General features: G+C 36.5%; 1 protein-coding gene and 1 long non-coding RNA gene across 7 annotated transcripts in view; one reads left to right on the top strand and one right to left on the bottom strand.

Moving 5' to 3' along the window:
* LOC107573869 (uncharacterized) overlaps positions 1-17,145 on the top strand; it is a 69,892-nt gene that overhangs the window by 46,031 nt on the left and 6,716 nt on the right. For 2 of the 6 annotated variants that reach the window (XM_016260326.1, XM_016260329.1), the window contains exons 1-3: positions 11,909-12,179; positions 15,103-15,248; positions 15,354-15,473. In XM_016260326.1, the coding sequence (XP_016115812.1) occupies positions 15,124-15,248; positions 15,354-15,473 (245 nt within the window). In that variant the 5' untranslated portion in view covers positions 11,909-12,179; positions 15,103-15,123. Of the gene's footprint in view, positions 1-11,908; positions 12,180-15,102; positions 15,249-15,353; positions 15,474-17,145 lie in introns of those variants that run through there. The other 4 variants (XM_016260330.1, XM_016260331.1, XM_016260328.1 and 1 more) reach the window with 3 other exon arrangements.
* Positions 418-2,075, bottom strand: LOC107573873 (uncharacterized). The gene is made up of 3 exons (XR_001607582.1): positions 1,609-2,075; positions 1,238-1,309; positions 418-666 (listed from the first exon to the last, which is right to left on the bottom strand). It is a non-coding gene; the product is annotated as an uncharacterized lncRNA (long non-coding RNA).

The following is a 17,145-nucleotide window of genomic DNA, read 5'->3' on the forward strand; positions in this document are numbered from 1 at the left end:
ATGAGACAGCATCTGAAATACACAACTGAGCTCAGAGTTACAATGCGTCTCCTTCCATTTGTTTTTGTAAAAACAACTATGTTTATGAAGGCCAAAAGCAGTATATGAGCACTTCACAATGTTATGTTTATGCATAAACCCAAGTAATAAATAATAAATACAAAATAATACTTAATTACACAATAATTATAATGACCCAACTTTTTTGGAATTGCGTTTGTATGTAATATCAATTGCAAAATGATATAGAGAATAAAAAGGTAAATAGGGAGTAATGAATAGTACAATAAGTAATAATAATAATAATAACACTAAAAACTATATAATATCTATAAATCATCTATAATTGCTAATCCTTTGTAGGGTTGCAGAGTGCAAGAGCTAAAACCCTTTGAACAAAAACCCCTGAAATGTACACAAGGCTCCCAAGACGGGTTGGCAGGTAGCTGTGGTCACACACAAGTGCAGAGATGTTTACAAAAGGGGATGGAAGGTCTTCAGATTCTTCTGCTGCTCGAGTCGACGACATCTCAACAGCCGATAGGGACACGGTCTCGTTCTGTTCTACCACACTTCCTGAAATGCTTGGTGAGACACCGCACCGGACCATGAGATGGCGGAAAATGCCCTGGAACTGGCCTGCAGTAGGATTGTTATTCCAGCCTCCTAAAAACAAACACACAGACACATTCACAACACTTAAGGAATAGTTGACCCAAAAATGAAAATTAGCTGATAGTGTTGTTTGATCAGGCGAACAATGAAAATCATAGACATACCATCCGAGATGAAATTAGAGTAAATAAATTACAACAATTTTTCATTTTTGTGAGGAACCGTTGTTTAATCTCATGACCCCTCAATCCCACTGCCATCAGTGTTTGTGTTTGCGTGCGAGTCAAAGACGAAGTGTGTTCCAGCATCACAACAATTCAAGTATAATTTCCCCAATAGTTTGACATTTTATTGTCTCAAAAGTTATTTGAAATATTTAAGTAGACAATTTACTTGCATTTAAGATGTTTTTATGCATTTAAAAATGACATTTGTAAATGTAATTTGATGCGGACAACAAAATGGTGACATCTGGTCTTTGACCCATGTATATCATTCAATGTGTGCAGGTGTATATGCGAATGTGTCTGAAAACAGTGGCAGAGAGAAACAGATAGGATTGAATATGACCATAGCCACAATGCTCACAGTTGTTCTAGTCTTAACTAGTACAAATACTCACAACATTAGGCAGAGGAGGTTCCATCTCTTGGGAAATCTGAGAACAGTCCTCAGCTCTCCTGGTTGCCAAAGGCTAAAATAAATATTAAATGTTAACCTTAAATTAGATTCATGCTGCTTAGCCGAAACCAGTAGGTCGGCACAAGAGTCCTTTTGAGAGAAAAAACAGCAATATAAATGAATATCTCGATTACGGGCAATTTAGTTTATGATATATAATTTAACATACGCTAAAACTATACAAGAAAGAATGTAACATTTCTGGTTTCCTAGACTCGCAGCTATTAAGTCTGACTCCGACGTCAATTACTGTCAAGTTTTAATGACCAAATACAACCAGATCAGTGTCAGTCAACAACTTTCCAGTCGTACCTGTGTAAAGTAATTCCCCGAGGCCTCTTCTCAATTGTGCGGCGGTTTGTACAGCCCCAAGCAGCACACGACTGAGGCGTTTTCTCGAGTGCACTTATGAGAACGCTGGAAAAGATGCCCGCACCAAGATGGCGGCGACGCTGACGTACGATCCAGCGGCCAATGAGGCGTCTAGGTATTTATATGTCTAGGGCTCGTGCTCTGCTTTGTGTCCAAACCGAGAGTAAACACTGCGGTAAAGTTGGTTTCATATTCACATATTCGAAGTTATGATTTCATTGTCTGTGCAAAAAGGTTCGTATGAGATTATTATTAGTACTACCATGTATAACTATGATCTACAACTGTGTTTTCTTTTAGAGTCGCTGTCTTTCAAATGCGGATAAAACATTGCTCGCTATGGCTGGTGATGACGTCAGCGATCTCCAAGGGACAGTCTACAAATGACATGACATGTTCTGTCGGATTCATGATAGGTTTAGGTGACACGATTTGGTTCACTATTCAAATCTTAATAACTGTATTTTACATGACACAGAAACTGTATTAAAGAAATTGATAGAAAAATAAATGAAATGCAATACAAAACACATGTATGTCCTTCTTTTAGTTTAGTTCTTCCAGGCATGCGTATGGCTAACATGGGATCTCGAGCGTTTAGCTGTGCTGCTCCTCAGGACATTCGCAGTAGTGACGCTCTCCTTATTTTTAAATCACGGCTAAAAACTTATATTTTGAGAAGGTATACCGGTGATATTGTATATGTATCTTTTAATGGCTGTAAAACTTAAATTATTTATTATGGGCTTTGCATTTTCTGCCTGCAATTGTATTTTATTTTATTTTACTGCCTATAAGGTGTCTTTGAGTGTCATGTAAGGCACCTATAAATAAAATGAATTGTTGTTGTTATAGTAAATTCTGATGAGTTAAACTGATTTTGTAAACATATTATAGCTCAATGCATTCATGGTGGAAGAGATTGTCTGTAGTCTATATTTAATCAATAACATTGCTACTTAAATAAAAAGATCATTTTCGATTTACGAGACAAAGCTCATTTTTGCATCGTGTTTGTTTATAGCCTACTACACACTGCCCTGTCTGCCCACACCCATGGTGCTGAACGTGAAAAATAACCTTTAGCGTTTCATTTCTTCAGAATCCATTTAAGTTCACATAATTTTTGATAGATTTCTCAAAAACAAAATTTAACAGATCCCAAACAACATTAATTCACCTTTTGAGTATTTTTTTCTCCCCAATCACGTTTTTATTTAAAATATGTTTACAAACAGATGTAAAAATGTGAAAAGAAACAGATTTAAACGCTTTTAAATGATCTGTAATGTGTTTCTGTAGCCTTACTGAATATACTAAACGTTTCATCTGAGCGGAACGTTGCCAGTGTTTATTTAATGCGAAGCATATTGAGATCAATACATCTCACATGGTACCACGTGTTATTTTAAACTTGTTTACAATGTCCTTCTTTAAGCTTACTGAATAGACCTATGCTAAAGGCCAGGCACATTTTCTTCAGATAAGCATTAATAAACACACTGATATGTTTTACGCCAAGGTCGCTGTTCAGGTTTGTGGTGCTGAAAACTCGTTGTTCCACTGCAGGACAACATGCTGGACATTTACTTAAACGAGACAAAAGTTATGATTAAGTAGTGCTGATGGATGACAGAATTAAACGTGTAAAACAGAGTTAAAACGAGTAAAATCGTGTTGTTTACTTGCTGCTGCATTTTGCTGACTAAATTTTGAGCAGACAAAATGTGATCCGTAACATACTACAATTTCAAGAGGGTTCGAAGTTTCACAAGAAATGATACACGGGGCAACTATTTGAGCAATGTTGATAGCAACAATGAAAAGGATAGTGTAGATAATTTAATCAGTTGACAAATGAGAAAAGACGCAATTTAAAAAGCAAGAAAATGTTTGCATTTTCGGTGAAATTATATAGCCTACAGATACAAATACAATGGAACATATCATACATTTGTGCAATGGTACAACGTGCAGTGTTGGATTTTAAGATGTGATTAAGACAAAGACATGCCGTTAAAGTTTGCTAAATATATTTAAAAGATCATTATGTGTGTATGTATGTTTGTAGGTCGTGTGTTTTTACGTACCTTTTGCTCTGAGCAATTTAGACTACACCTTTTGAGTGCATCTTGCAATTGTGTTTGAATATTTCATTTGGTCTAATCAACAATATAGGACTATTGTGTTAGCAATATATAAATTGCTGTATTAAACAACATGCGTTTAGTTCAAGTGCTTGAAACACCAACTTTGGACGCACAACAGAAGAGGTGTCAGGGACCAATTAAATCAGGCAATGGCTTCGAGTAGGCCTACACTTTCACAAACATCTGTACCAAAGTTGCTGCAACAAAGTGATGGAACAATGGAAAATAATGGTACGTTTTTTTCCCCCACATTAATGTTAACTCTGGTTAGTTTGTTTTGAGAAAAATACCTATGTTTTTCCTGTGAACTGAAAATATTATTTTCTTACAATCTACCCATTTAACCAAAAAAAAAGCATCAATTAATCTTTTACTAGAATGGGTGTATGAATAGGCTTATACACTACAAAATGAATCCACCCATTTCACCTAAAAAGCTTTACACAATTTAACATTCAATAAAATTATTACCACACGTCCCGATAAAAAACTATTCCAATTAATTCAACAATCCACCGTGTCTTTAGTTCACACAAAGTTTGTCCTAATTTACTCACCCTCGGGTTGTTTCAACTGTTGTAATGTCCTTTGTTCTGCTGAACAAAGGAAGAAATGTGGAAGAAAGTGTGGAACCAATGAATTCCGGTGGGAAAAATACTATAGAAGTCAACGGCGCCCCAAAACTCTTCGGATTCCCACATTCTTCAATATATTTTCGTTTGTGTTTTATTAGGTGTTTTAAACAGGTTTAGAACAAGTTGAGGATGAGCAGACGGGATTTTCATTTTTGATATTGTCATTCATGTTGTGCCGGAACACATATGCTATTTTATACCAATCCCACACAAGCAGACTACTTGATTTGTGTGACCTGTTGTGCTCTAAACAACAGCACTTAACCTCAAATTATAGCGCCTGTTCCACACTTGACGCGCAAGCAGAGCGGATTCCCATTGTGCATTCACATAGCGTTTGCGCCGCGCAGCTGAACCGCGGCTTTTGTAGCTACTGCATAAACAGACAAGCATCTTCGAATGAGCCACCATTTTCGGGCATTCTCTACCTCCGGCCACGTGCCACGTGTTTTGATCTGTGCAAGACAAGCATAAGCATACGATGCCACCGTATTCTCCTGCTGTCCCACACATGTGTATAACATGCTGTAGGCCTATACAAGTGTTGTGATGTTAATTATTTCTATTTGGTTTAATTTAATCTAATTTAATTGTATGATTATGTATAATTTTTTTAATAAGTCTTTGTAATAGACAAACAATGCCGTGGTACGCAACAAAAGGCAAAACCTAATATTTTTTTATTTGTACAAATTGAAATAACGGTTTTGTATTTGAAGATATTTTAACATTTAATTGATTTCTGTGATTTCAGCATAATTACTCCAGTCATCAGTTTCACATGCATGGCCGTATCCAGGGTTCCAAATCGGGGGGTTTGTTAAGGATTGTTCAATTGCTGTATAAGTAAAAATTGTGTCGAATGCATGCCCAAAGCATAACTTTGTGAATGGCAAACTACTAAACTGAATGCAATAGCATGCATAGCTTTCATCATAGCCAGCCCAGCGTTTTCATTTCTGTTGTTCTACAGATTTGTTGTACAAGAGTTATTATGCTACTGTTTTGATAGCGTTGATGCAGTTTAGTACTGATAATATTATGTACTATATTAATATAATGATGATCATTATATCGTATATATCGTATGTCTTACCGAATGTAGCCTCCTCTTTTTGATTTCTGTTCAATGAAGTGTTGCCAGATATTGCTAGGAAAAATCCAACCATAACAATCCCCCAAAATGCACTGAAATAAGTTTGGCGTTTTGCAATAAGTTAAACAGTCGCTAACCACCTTCCTTATTTCTTTAGTAGGCAAAACCTACAATTTTTTTATTTTTACAAATTAAAATAACGGTTTTTGTGTTTGAAGATATTTGAACATTTAATTGATTTATGTGATTTCAGCATAATTACTCCAGTCATCAGTTTCACATGCATGGCCGTATCCAGGGTTCCAAATCGGGGGGTTGTTAAGGATTGTTCAATTGCTGTATAAGTAAAAATTTACCCAAAAGCATAACTTTGTGAATGGCAAACTACTAAACTGAATGCAATAGCATGCATAGCTTTCATCATAGCCAGCCCAGCGTTTTCATTTCTGTTGTTCTACAGATTTGTTGTACAAGAGTTATTATGCTACTGTTTTGATAGCGTTGATGCAGTTTAGTACTGATAATATTATGTATTATTATATTAATATAATGATGATCATTATATCGTATATATCGTATGTCTTACCGAATGTAGCCTCCTCTTTTTGATTTCTGTGCAATGAAGTGTTGCCAGATATTGCTAGGAAAAAACCAACCATAACAATCCCCCAAAATGCACTGAAATAAGTTTGGCGTTTTGCAATAAGTTAAACAGTCGCTAACCACCTTCCTTATTTCTTTAGTAGCGCTGACATATTAAGTATTAAAAACATAAAACACATCCTATGTTGCTTAGAATATGTAAATCTGGCAACACGGCAGAGCGGAGGCTGCACCCGCGCCCTCACTCCTCTCTCTCCAGCTAGTTCACTCAAACTGCGCGTCATAAACATGAATTTATTCAGGGATTTAAAATGGCTTTTTTTCATTCAGACAAGTTTTTAACATGACAATTTTAACAAGGTGCGGACCTCTGTGACTTAATGCCTACAGCCATGGTCACATTATCCTTCAGAATTTGTGGAAATATGCTAGTTAGATGCTCATGTAACACCTTCTTCTTATTATAATAATAATAATAATAATGTAGAAAACTGCTGTGCTTAACATTTTTGTGGAAATGTTTTGAACTCTTTGATTAAGTTAAATGATTAATTCATATCCTATAGTTGCATTTATAACTTTTTTTCCCCATTTATTAAATAACTTTAAAAAAAATCTTTTGAAACCTTGTAAATGGCTTCACTGTAACCTTTGATGAATTTACTGCATCCTTCATGGAAAAAAAGTTTTAGTTTCTGTTTTTTTTTATTATTATTATTATTATTCTGACCACAATTGTTTCAATGGTTTTGTTTTCACTCTGATGTTAATAATAAATGTTACTTCAGTACCAATGATTTCTGAAGGATCATGTTATATTGAAGACTAGAGTAATGATGCTGAAAATGTAGCTTCGACATCAAAGAAATAAATTACATGAATAAAGTACATAATGAATGTTCAATAATGACTACACTTGTCAAGTGAAATAGCTGTTAGACAATTATTGTATTGCATACAACTGTATGTTATAAATGAAGCATGCAGTGATTATTCAATTTGCATTCCCACAGGCAAAACAGTGTGTGAGAAAGGAGAAGAAAAAAAAAAAGGTGGATTCTGAGGACATGGAACCTCTCAGAGCAACAGACACTGTGGAACCAGACCACTACTCTGAGGACATGGAACATTTCAGGGCAACAGCCACTGTGGAACCAGAGGATAACTCCAGGGAGACAGAAGAATGGCGAAAAACAGAAATACATTTTCGACAATTTGCAATCTCTCTCAAAAGAAAAACATGGAATACAATATGTCCTTTACTGGGATCTACAAGGCTAAGGCAGCCATGGAGCCATCTATATGACGCCTTCAAGCAAAAAACTCCTTGCTGCACACTGTCGTTCAAATATCAACACATCAAACCCTTGCAGAGTAGGAAAAAGAACGCTCCATACATGCACATTGTGGCTGTCTGCGCATTTAAATCCTGCAATGCCAAATACATCTTCAAAATTCAAAACAAACCATCCAAATCCATCAACAGTGTGAGAATCTTGGTCACTCAGAAAGGTAAAATTCAGCACAAAATGAGTGAGAAAAACTTTAGGCCAGCAAGTCACATAAAAAGAGGCAAAATTGCTCGATCGCTCATCCATGGGCCCAGTCAGTATTTCTACAGAAGGCTAAGTTCAACACCCACAGAAGAGCTGTTGGCTGGAAATATGACCAGCTGTCTCAATAAAAATGTCCTGAAAACAATAAGATGGTAAGAAGAAACAGCAACTTGCACAGTGACATACTGATTGATGTGCACATCACACAGATGACTTTAAGACAGTGCGATACCATTTATTACAGAATACCTGGCTACGTCCAACATTTCAGTATGGACCCTTTTGGCGTCCATTTATTCACCGAAATGGGGATCTGCATACTTGTTGAACACTTAAGAAATAAGTCTCCTGTCAGAGAAAGAAGTAAGAATATTAATATTACATACAATAAAAATGGCCCAAAAAGCACTATAAACGGTTAAGCAGAAAGATTTTTATAATTTATTTTATTTATTTTAATTGGATATTTAATTTAAGAGAATTTATTCAAGTTTGTCATTGTAGGTTGACGTGTTGTGGACAAGTAAACCAACGGAGCTGATTGTAGCTATTCTGCAGGACCCAAAAGAATAAAAACAGTACCTGCTCCATCACAGTACTTTCCAGACACTGAAGCCCCATGAATAGTTATTTGGTGAGGTATGCTATTTCATTAGCTTAGAAGTGTGTAATATTTCCAGAGAATTATCTCAGTAATTTTGATCTTTTTCCTAAGAGAACAAAAACAAGTCCGAAATTTGCCGGTGTTTTTGTGCTGGTCCCCGGTTTGGTTTAGGGAAGAATTTTTCATTTTTAATGATTGCATACAACTACGAGACTACAACCGCCAGCAGGTGGGCAGCAAGTCGAAGTGATTCATTGAATCGTTCAATCAACAACAAGAAACAACGACCGTTCATTTAGACCAGAGATGCCAAACTTGTGCCGTGATGATCTTTTGCCATGCCAAAAGAGGAGAAGTTTAGCCAAGTAAAAAATGTCATTGAATAAGATGTGCACTGGTATTCAGTAATACGTGTTTTTACTTTGAAAAATGTGAGACTTGGGCAGTGGAAGGGGGGGAATACAAGGTCGCAAGATGCGTTTTTTTTTACTTGAAAAGTGAAATTTTATTATGAGCGCTGTTTTTGTCATGCGCAAGACTCTGCAAACGACGCAAGCGTAATGGTCAAACATGCCCATCAAAACAATGGAAGTGTAGAGCAGTGAAATGGAACAGCACGTTAATGCCTATTGTGTTCTCCATCTGACTGAAGAACGAGAGCATAAACAAAGCCTATATTTAGAAGTACCGGTATGTCTGAAGGAGGACTGCTTATGACTATGGGGTGGAAAGAGATCAATCCAATAATAAAAGTGCATTATGAAATGTACGTAATAATCTTTTGTGCAATTATTATCTTTACAGTTAGGCTATTAGTTAGGAAACAGCTGTGGTGTGATGAGCGGTGAACGGAGCGAAAACTTTACAGTAGATGGGGAGCCGATTGCTCCCCCATGATATTCTGTAAACTGTATTTATGGCAAAGAACTGCACAGATGCAGATATTATAACAATCTATCAATAAACACACACCTCGTCCTCTGTTTCTCGCTCTGCGCCGCCGCGGTCTGCGGATTGAAGAAAGCGCGGAGCCGAAGTCTGCCGCTGTTTTCATATGAAATTAAAATTGGACCGAGGCGATCACGAATTCGATCACAAAAAAATGGCCTAGCGACGCCCATGTATATCCACAAATGTGTGTCACGTTTGAACAAAGTTCCTTTACGAAAACTAGCCATGGTTTTATTGTAGCAGTCAATCAGATCACAAATTATAGTTAGCCATGTAAAAATGGAATTTGGTTGCTTATTTAATTATGCTTTATTTAATTCAATATGATTATTGATTGATTTATTTGTTATTTTGACTTTTTTTTAGTTCAATCAGTAAATGTTCACTTTAAAAGTGAAATACAACTTTACTTTGCATGTTTGGATTTTGCTCAAACTATTATTCATTGTAGTATGAAACTTTGAAAATAAAATTTGATCGGTCCCACTTTCTATTGGCCTTAACTACTATGTACTTAAATTTAAATTCATAATTTGATACAATGCACTTATTGTATACATAATTTTTTTTACATTGTACTTATAATTTAAAAAAACCTGCATGTAATTACATTATAATTAATTTATAATTAAACTGTTGACCCATCCTTTTCACCTTAACCCACCCTTAAACCTACCCATACCACCAAACCTGTCCCTGACCATACCCGTATCCCACCTCAATAGCAGCAACTGTTTTGCAATACAGTATTAACACAACAGGTACACTGTACATATTTTTTTGATGTAAGTACATTGTAGTTAAGGCCACCTAATATAGAGTGGGACCAAATTTAATTGATATAGTGCAACTTTTAGTGTCCGCCCATGGACCTCAGTCAAGTTTGATTTTTGGCCCTTTGTTGTAAAAGGTTTGGAGACCTCTGATTTAGGATATTTCTTTATGGATAGTTCACTGAATGGTGGACTCCAATGATTTGATCAAAAACAGAATAATTCAGGAATTAATCATTGCACTGTTGCTCTGAGATGCACTTGCAGAACACCAATACAGAACATAAATTTCACCAAAGGGTTTTTCCCACGTTCCAAAGACTGTAGTAGGTTCCTAGTGACCAGACTGACTTACTACAGGCAAGATTTCAACCTTCAGTGAAATACAGTACTACTTTCCATAACTTATTTTTGTACTGTACATACAGAAGGGGAAGTATTGATAAAATCTTTGCTCACCATGGTCACCAGGAACCTACTACAGCCGTTGGAATGTGGGAAAAACCTTTTGGTGAAATACAGTACTGCATTTATTAAACTATTTGAGCACTGTACGTACAGTAAGGGAGATTTTGACAAAATACTGGCTGTAGTAAGTCAGTCTGGTCACCAGGAACCAACTACAGCCTTTGGAATGTGGGAAAAACCTTTTCGTGAAATACAGTACTGCATTTATTAACATTTGTGTACTGTACGTACAGTAAGGGAAAACAGGAAATGTTACATTCTCTGAATTATGCATAAACATCTTGCATTTTTATTGAACTCCAGTCAAAAGTGTTGAAACTTAACTGCAGAATGGTGCAGAGTAGAACTCTATGTGTTCAGCACTATGTGTGTGGACAGCAGCCAAATTAAATGGGCCTGGTGTGTCTTTATGTAAACAGGTTTCTTATCTCCATACTCATTTGAAGTTAAACTAGTATGCTCAGAAGGCTGTAAGTAAGAAATTACAGCATGTTTTGAATCTTTGTATGTTAGAATAGAGCTCTGTATGTTACAATATATCAAACTCTGCAAAGCTCAGTAAAAGTCACAGTCCCCAAACCATAAGCTGTAGTGCGTCTTTTGGATGGTGCTTAATAATACGTGTTTAAGTGATTTGGGGTTAATTTGTGCAATCAGTAAAATTGATTGAAACTTCAAGGTGCAGGTGGGAGAATCTAGGAGATCATCTAAATCACAATCCAGGCACAAACTTAATATAATATTTATTCATTAAAAGGAAATGAAAATACAGTTATTGCAATACACTGACACACAGCAAAACTGCGTGCCTTCAGCTCCACACGTCTGTACAGTGATGTGATACAAGCACAGAACAATTCATCTTAACAAAATAATTTTGCCAATTGCAATGTTTATTTGAAGTTAAACATTTAACTGTAGTATATTCATTAAGGCTAAAAAGGAAACTTTAAAAACAAGCCGTACCACCATATAAAATGTATTGAGCTATACATTGGATAAAAGCGTCTGCTAAATGACTAAATAAATAAATAAAATACATGCTGTAGTATTACAAAGTCAAAAGAACTCAGTAGACATGACCATACTCATACTATGAGGTGTAGTGAGTTTTTTGAAGTGTGTTTGATCAATTAAAAGTTAAGGCCAATATTTATAACCATTAAAAATATATTAAAATTATAAAGTGAATCTATACTATGTTCAAGAAGTTTTCGAACTTGTTCTAAAATAATTTTTTATGTATATATAAATCAATAAAGTACACAGTGTACTATTTTCACGCAATACAATATGGAATAAATCAAGGAAATCAGACGCATTTTTAAGGACTGAAGTTGTTTCCGCCTGCCGCTGCTTACACTTTTTAGACGCTCCCTTACTTTTCCAGCGCACAGAGAAAGATATTCAGAGGAGATTCAGCGAAAATATGAGAGTAGATCATTAATATTATATATTTCTTGATTAAATTAGTTGTAGCTGTTTGTCAAACATTTCAATATTATAATTATCTTAGGTTAACATTTTTGCATCCACTGTTGGAAAGATATTGAAAAACAAAGTCCGAAATGTGAATATGAAACCAACTTTACCGCAGTAAAGTAAACTCAGCAAAGAGACGCGCATTTAGAAGATCGCCATTAAATCCTAAATAATAAGACGAATATCGAATACAGTAAGTGCATGCATCGTCTTCTGATATATTGTTGTGTTATTGTTGGAGCTGTTTTCGCTGTTAAACCATTTTAAAGAGTTGTGACGCATGTAGAAATGAACAAGTTTATCTTCAGGATGATAAAGATATCCAGCTCTGTGCATTCTGCTTTTAGCTCAGATTAATTTATGGATTCATTACCGTCTAGAACACAGAAAGAAAGAGGTACGCATTAAATATGAAGCAGGTTCGCAGATGTTCAGGTTTAGTGAGAGGCAGATATTCTCCGGTGGGTTTGAGGGTTTTCATCGTTTTAGAACCTTTGCTTGAGTTCATCGATTTTGTGTGAAATTCAAGAGTATTGCAAACTTTACAGCCTCCTCACTCGCAAAGTGCAACACTGAGTTTTTAATCTGTCATTTTCCATCAGGAACGGGTTAAATACTGTATTTGAATGTAAAGTCAGTCTTATGTGATTTATATCATGGTATTACAGAGGATTTTGTTTGTCCACAAGGTGGAACAAATCTGCCTCAATCCAATGGATTTTAAATACTTTTGCTCTTTTTTAACTTACTGCATTAATTGATATATATATATATATATATATATATATATATAATAATTTATATAAGAATATTAATTAATAACATGAAATACACTCAAAATGCAAAATGTTAAAGAAAGTTTCAAGTGAATGCTCGAAATACATTATTTGGGTAACACTTTCAAATAAAACATTAATATCTGTAACGAATCAGCTCATGGGAAATATGAATAATTAATCATAACTAGTTATAATTAAGCATACAGTTGCTATAGGAAAGGGTTAAAGCTTAAGCAGTAAAGAGCAGAGAAATAAAAATATGAAGTTATGGTACCATTTGATATTCAGCTGATCTAACGCCTGAAGGAAACATCAGATTCTTAGTTCAAACACACCTTTGTAAAAAGTTTGACTAAGTTTGGATACTTGCACGTCTCGTCTGTCTGAAAGAGGCTTGATGCAATCTGAAGGTTCACGTTGATCTTTGCTGAAGTTGGTTGATGAAAAAGAACCAGTTTTGAGTCAGAGAATCTTGGTGAATGGAAAAGTCAAGGCCGAAGCCTGCACGAGCTTAGGGTGTCCTCGAGCGTTTGCTCACATCTTCTCAGAACCTAACAGAACCACCGACTCTGGGCGGGTCACTGATGTGAGGCCTTTAAGGTCGGAGAAGATTCACGCCTCTCAAGATGGGCTTGTCCAATGAGAAAGGCTGACGTCCCAAGTGGGGGTTTGGAAATACTGGGGAGTTTATGACTCTTTGTGTGAGGGCATGGTCATTTGCATATGGAACTTGAATCGAAATTACTAAAGATTCTCAGGACACTAATATATTGCCTATGTACCAACATATAATATACACTCTCGTTTAGATCACCAGAAGACTAATTCATAGATACTAAACATGGTAAGATTACATATACAGTAGGTAAGATGACAGGAATGAGTGTTTCCATCATAAGCCTGCATAAAACAGTATAAAATCTCAAAGACAACATACACAATGACCTGAAGGATATGTGTGCTCATTCAAAGAAAGGTTTTCCTATGAATTAATTAGAGAAGAGTCCATTTCTACTGTGCACTGTCTTTCCTATGGAAATTGTAGTGAGAGGGGTAATTCTCAACATGCCATTAGGTCGTAAATGTATCTGGTCTAGCAGAGGTGTCGTGGTTGCTATGGGGACCAGGGGGGGCCTGGTGTCGTTGCAGACATCCTGGCACCCAGTTTATTGGGTGAGGGGTCTGTGACAATTTGTTAATCTAATGAAAAATTGTGTTTGATTGGTCCAGACGCTACACATTAACTAATGGAACCTTATTGTAAAGTATTACAATTATTTGTTATTTAATATATACATTCAGAAAACACTGTTAAATTAAACAGAAAAGCAAGCAGGTGTGCATGATTTGGCATTGCAGCCAATACAATCAATAACGGTTTCCTTACTTAAATCCTGCGTTTGGACCAGGCTCGGTTGCAGAATCACATCACTCTGTGCTTCTGAAATTATTGTCTGTAGTAATAGCTATTAGCTAAATTGTGTGAAAATAACAAACCATTTTTTTTGCAAATTTGCTGATTTTGACCCATTTTGCCAACACAGGTCACAAATGTATTTTCTGCAATAAAAACTCTATAGAGCCGTATTAAAGTGTCTGGTTTGTGATATTTAAATGATGATGCCAAGATAACTTAAACTTTTAGAAGGGGAGAACATAAAATAAACACCTGCAGTAGTATGTTTGCATAAGCGTGCATTATTTAACTTTTTCAAATGTTAAATATTTGAAGCAGCTCTCGTCCAGTTTCTCTTTCGCTCTCCAGTTATACTGTGATGATCATGATATATGAATCACTACATGATTTGTAGTTAATTGTGTTACTGATCGTGTTTGTTTGGTGAACACAGTGAAACTCATTGTGGAGAAGAGCAGCTATCACACATTTGACAAATATAATAATCTGCAGGTCTGAGATTTGAGGGGTTTCCAGCAGCGCTTCAACAATGAAACATCAGCTCTGAATATAATCTTCATCAGATGTGAGGATCAGTTAGTTGATGTGTGTGAGTGACGTCACGTTACAGCAGCAGAAACACATCCAGCTCTGAACAGAGTCCTGCTTTTCTCCTGCTGCTGAAGTCAGATATGTTCAGTAAGACACAAGAGCATCAGTGAGCTCAGATACTGACGATGCTCATGAGGAGCACTCTTCAGATCTTCTTCACTGCAGTCAGTAAAGCAGCACTTTATGCATTCAGAAGAACAAACTGCTGCAGCTCCACATTCTCTTCAATCTCATTGTGTGTGCAGCGTTAAGATTGCTTTTCACTGCAATCACTGGAATAATAATCACAATATTACGTGTCGTGTGTTCTCTTGTGTTTCCATATGCAGGACTGAAGTCAGTTTGTGATTATGGAGAGCAGAGAGAGCAGAGAGAGATCTTCATCTGCTGATCACAGCTGTGTGTCTCTGAAGAGTGATGGATCTATGCCTCATCCTCCTGACCTCAGTGATGATCCAGTGACCTCTGACCCCAGGTGAGATATAATCCAGTGTTGGACGCTACAGACTGACTTGTAATAAATGAACAGCAGACAGAACTGAATGAAGAATGATTTCTGTGTGTTTATTTGGATCTTCAGGAGGAGGAAGAGGAAGAGATCTTCATCTGCTGATCACAGCTGTGTGTCTCTGAAGAGTGACAGATCCATGCTGTATAATCCTCCTGTATTCAGTGATGAAGCAGTGACCTCTGACCCCAGGTGAGGATAAACGTGTGGTGAGGATTGAACTGCTTTATGGCAGTCAAAAACACACTCAATGCACACAGACAGAACTCCACACAAACACATGGGCACCTATATAAAAAACTCCAGGAGTGCAATGAAGATGTAATAAATATATATGAAATGTCATGAAAATATCTAATAGTGTGTTTTCTTAAATAAAGGGATTCAAGACATTTACAAGCAAAATTATTTATTAGAATACAAAAAGCACACTAGTTTTTTAACCCAAGTTAACACGCAGTTTAATACAGAACTATTTAAAAACTTGTATTTAATAATTATGTGATTATTTATAGGTCTACTTTAAACACAGTGTGTAACCAAAAATACCAATATTAACCAGGAAAAAAAACAAAGCAAAAACTGTTTTTTAAAAATATATTAAAAAACAAAACAAAACAAAGCACAAAAATTAAGTCCCAAACTAGTTTTTGTTAATACAATTAAGTTGTATGAGCCACTACAGTCGATTAAACATATGCAAAATGACACAAAGTGAAAATAACATGGTATTTTTGGGTTATGGAAACAGTTACCATGGTGAATATACAATACTAGCATGAACTGTTAATGAAATGTGGAAACTGCTCCTGAATAGAATGAATATCATACCTTCATGCAAATCCTTCCCAGCTAACACAGCAGTGTTAATTTTGACAGCAAATTTTGATTTAGTTTTAGTCGTAGTCCTTTGACTAAAATGCCATTTAGTTTTAGTAACATTTTGGTATTCTGAATTGTTTTTAGTTTTAGTAGACTAAATCTACAGTAAATGTACTCGAATAAAATCTAATGGGTTTAGTTACAGTCCATTTATGAAGCATTTCTCTAAAATTTCCAAACTCATTATATAGGTGTAACACCCATGTGGACAGTTTATTGTGGTTTCTTCCCCTTTTGTTGGTTTAGCCCGTACTATCATTAGTTAATTACCCTCATTGTGCTCACCTGTCTGCCACTAATTATCCACCCTATATCAGTTCCTGTCCATTGTGTTCCAGTTTGTCGGTTATTGTGAATGTTACCCCGAGTGTGTGTTGTGTGTGTCGTGTGTGTCTCACCTACCCGAATGTGCCTTGTTGTGTCTACATTAAATATCATTATTGGAATCTGTGTCATCCTCGTCATCCTGCCTGCCTCCACACACCATGACCGTGATAGAATAACCAACCAATAAGTGAAGTATAGTGGCGTCTTTCCCCTCGTTTGGTTTTCCGGTTTTTGTCAGTTTTTATTTTCATGTTATGGATTACCCAGCCTTCCAAATCCTCTTTCTGGAGCAGGGGGAACGCTCTCTTGAGGACCACACGAACGACTTTCTGTCCCTGGCTCAACTCACGCACTACCCGGACAACTGCCTCTGTACATTCTATCAAGTTGGACTTAACGCCACCACACGAGCGCAGTTGTCCGGAGATGGTCCTCGAGAGAGTCTTGCCGCCTTCATCGAGTGGGTGCTGGTGTCCTGCAAGTCCCATCTAACCTTGGACATCGCTGACAACAACACCAGCCCCACTCAGGACTCTGAGCCCAGCCCACCATCTCCCCGTGGTATGGAGCATAAGCCTGAGCCCACTGATGACGGAGAGCTATTTCCCGCCTCGATCCACGAGCCGGAGCGAAGCCCCGCGGCTGAGAAGAGGAT

The sequence above is a fragment of the Sinocyclocheilus grahami genome, unplaced genomic scaffold, assembly GCF_001515645.1.
Source record: "Sinocyclocheilus grahami isolate Dianchi unplaced genomic scaffold, SAMN03320097.WGS_v1.1 scaffold2053.1, whole genome shotgun sequence".
NCBI lineage: Eukaryota > Metazoa > Chordata > Actinopteri > Cypriniformes > Cyprinidae > Sinocyclocheilus > Sinocyclocheilus grahami.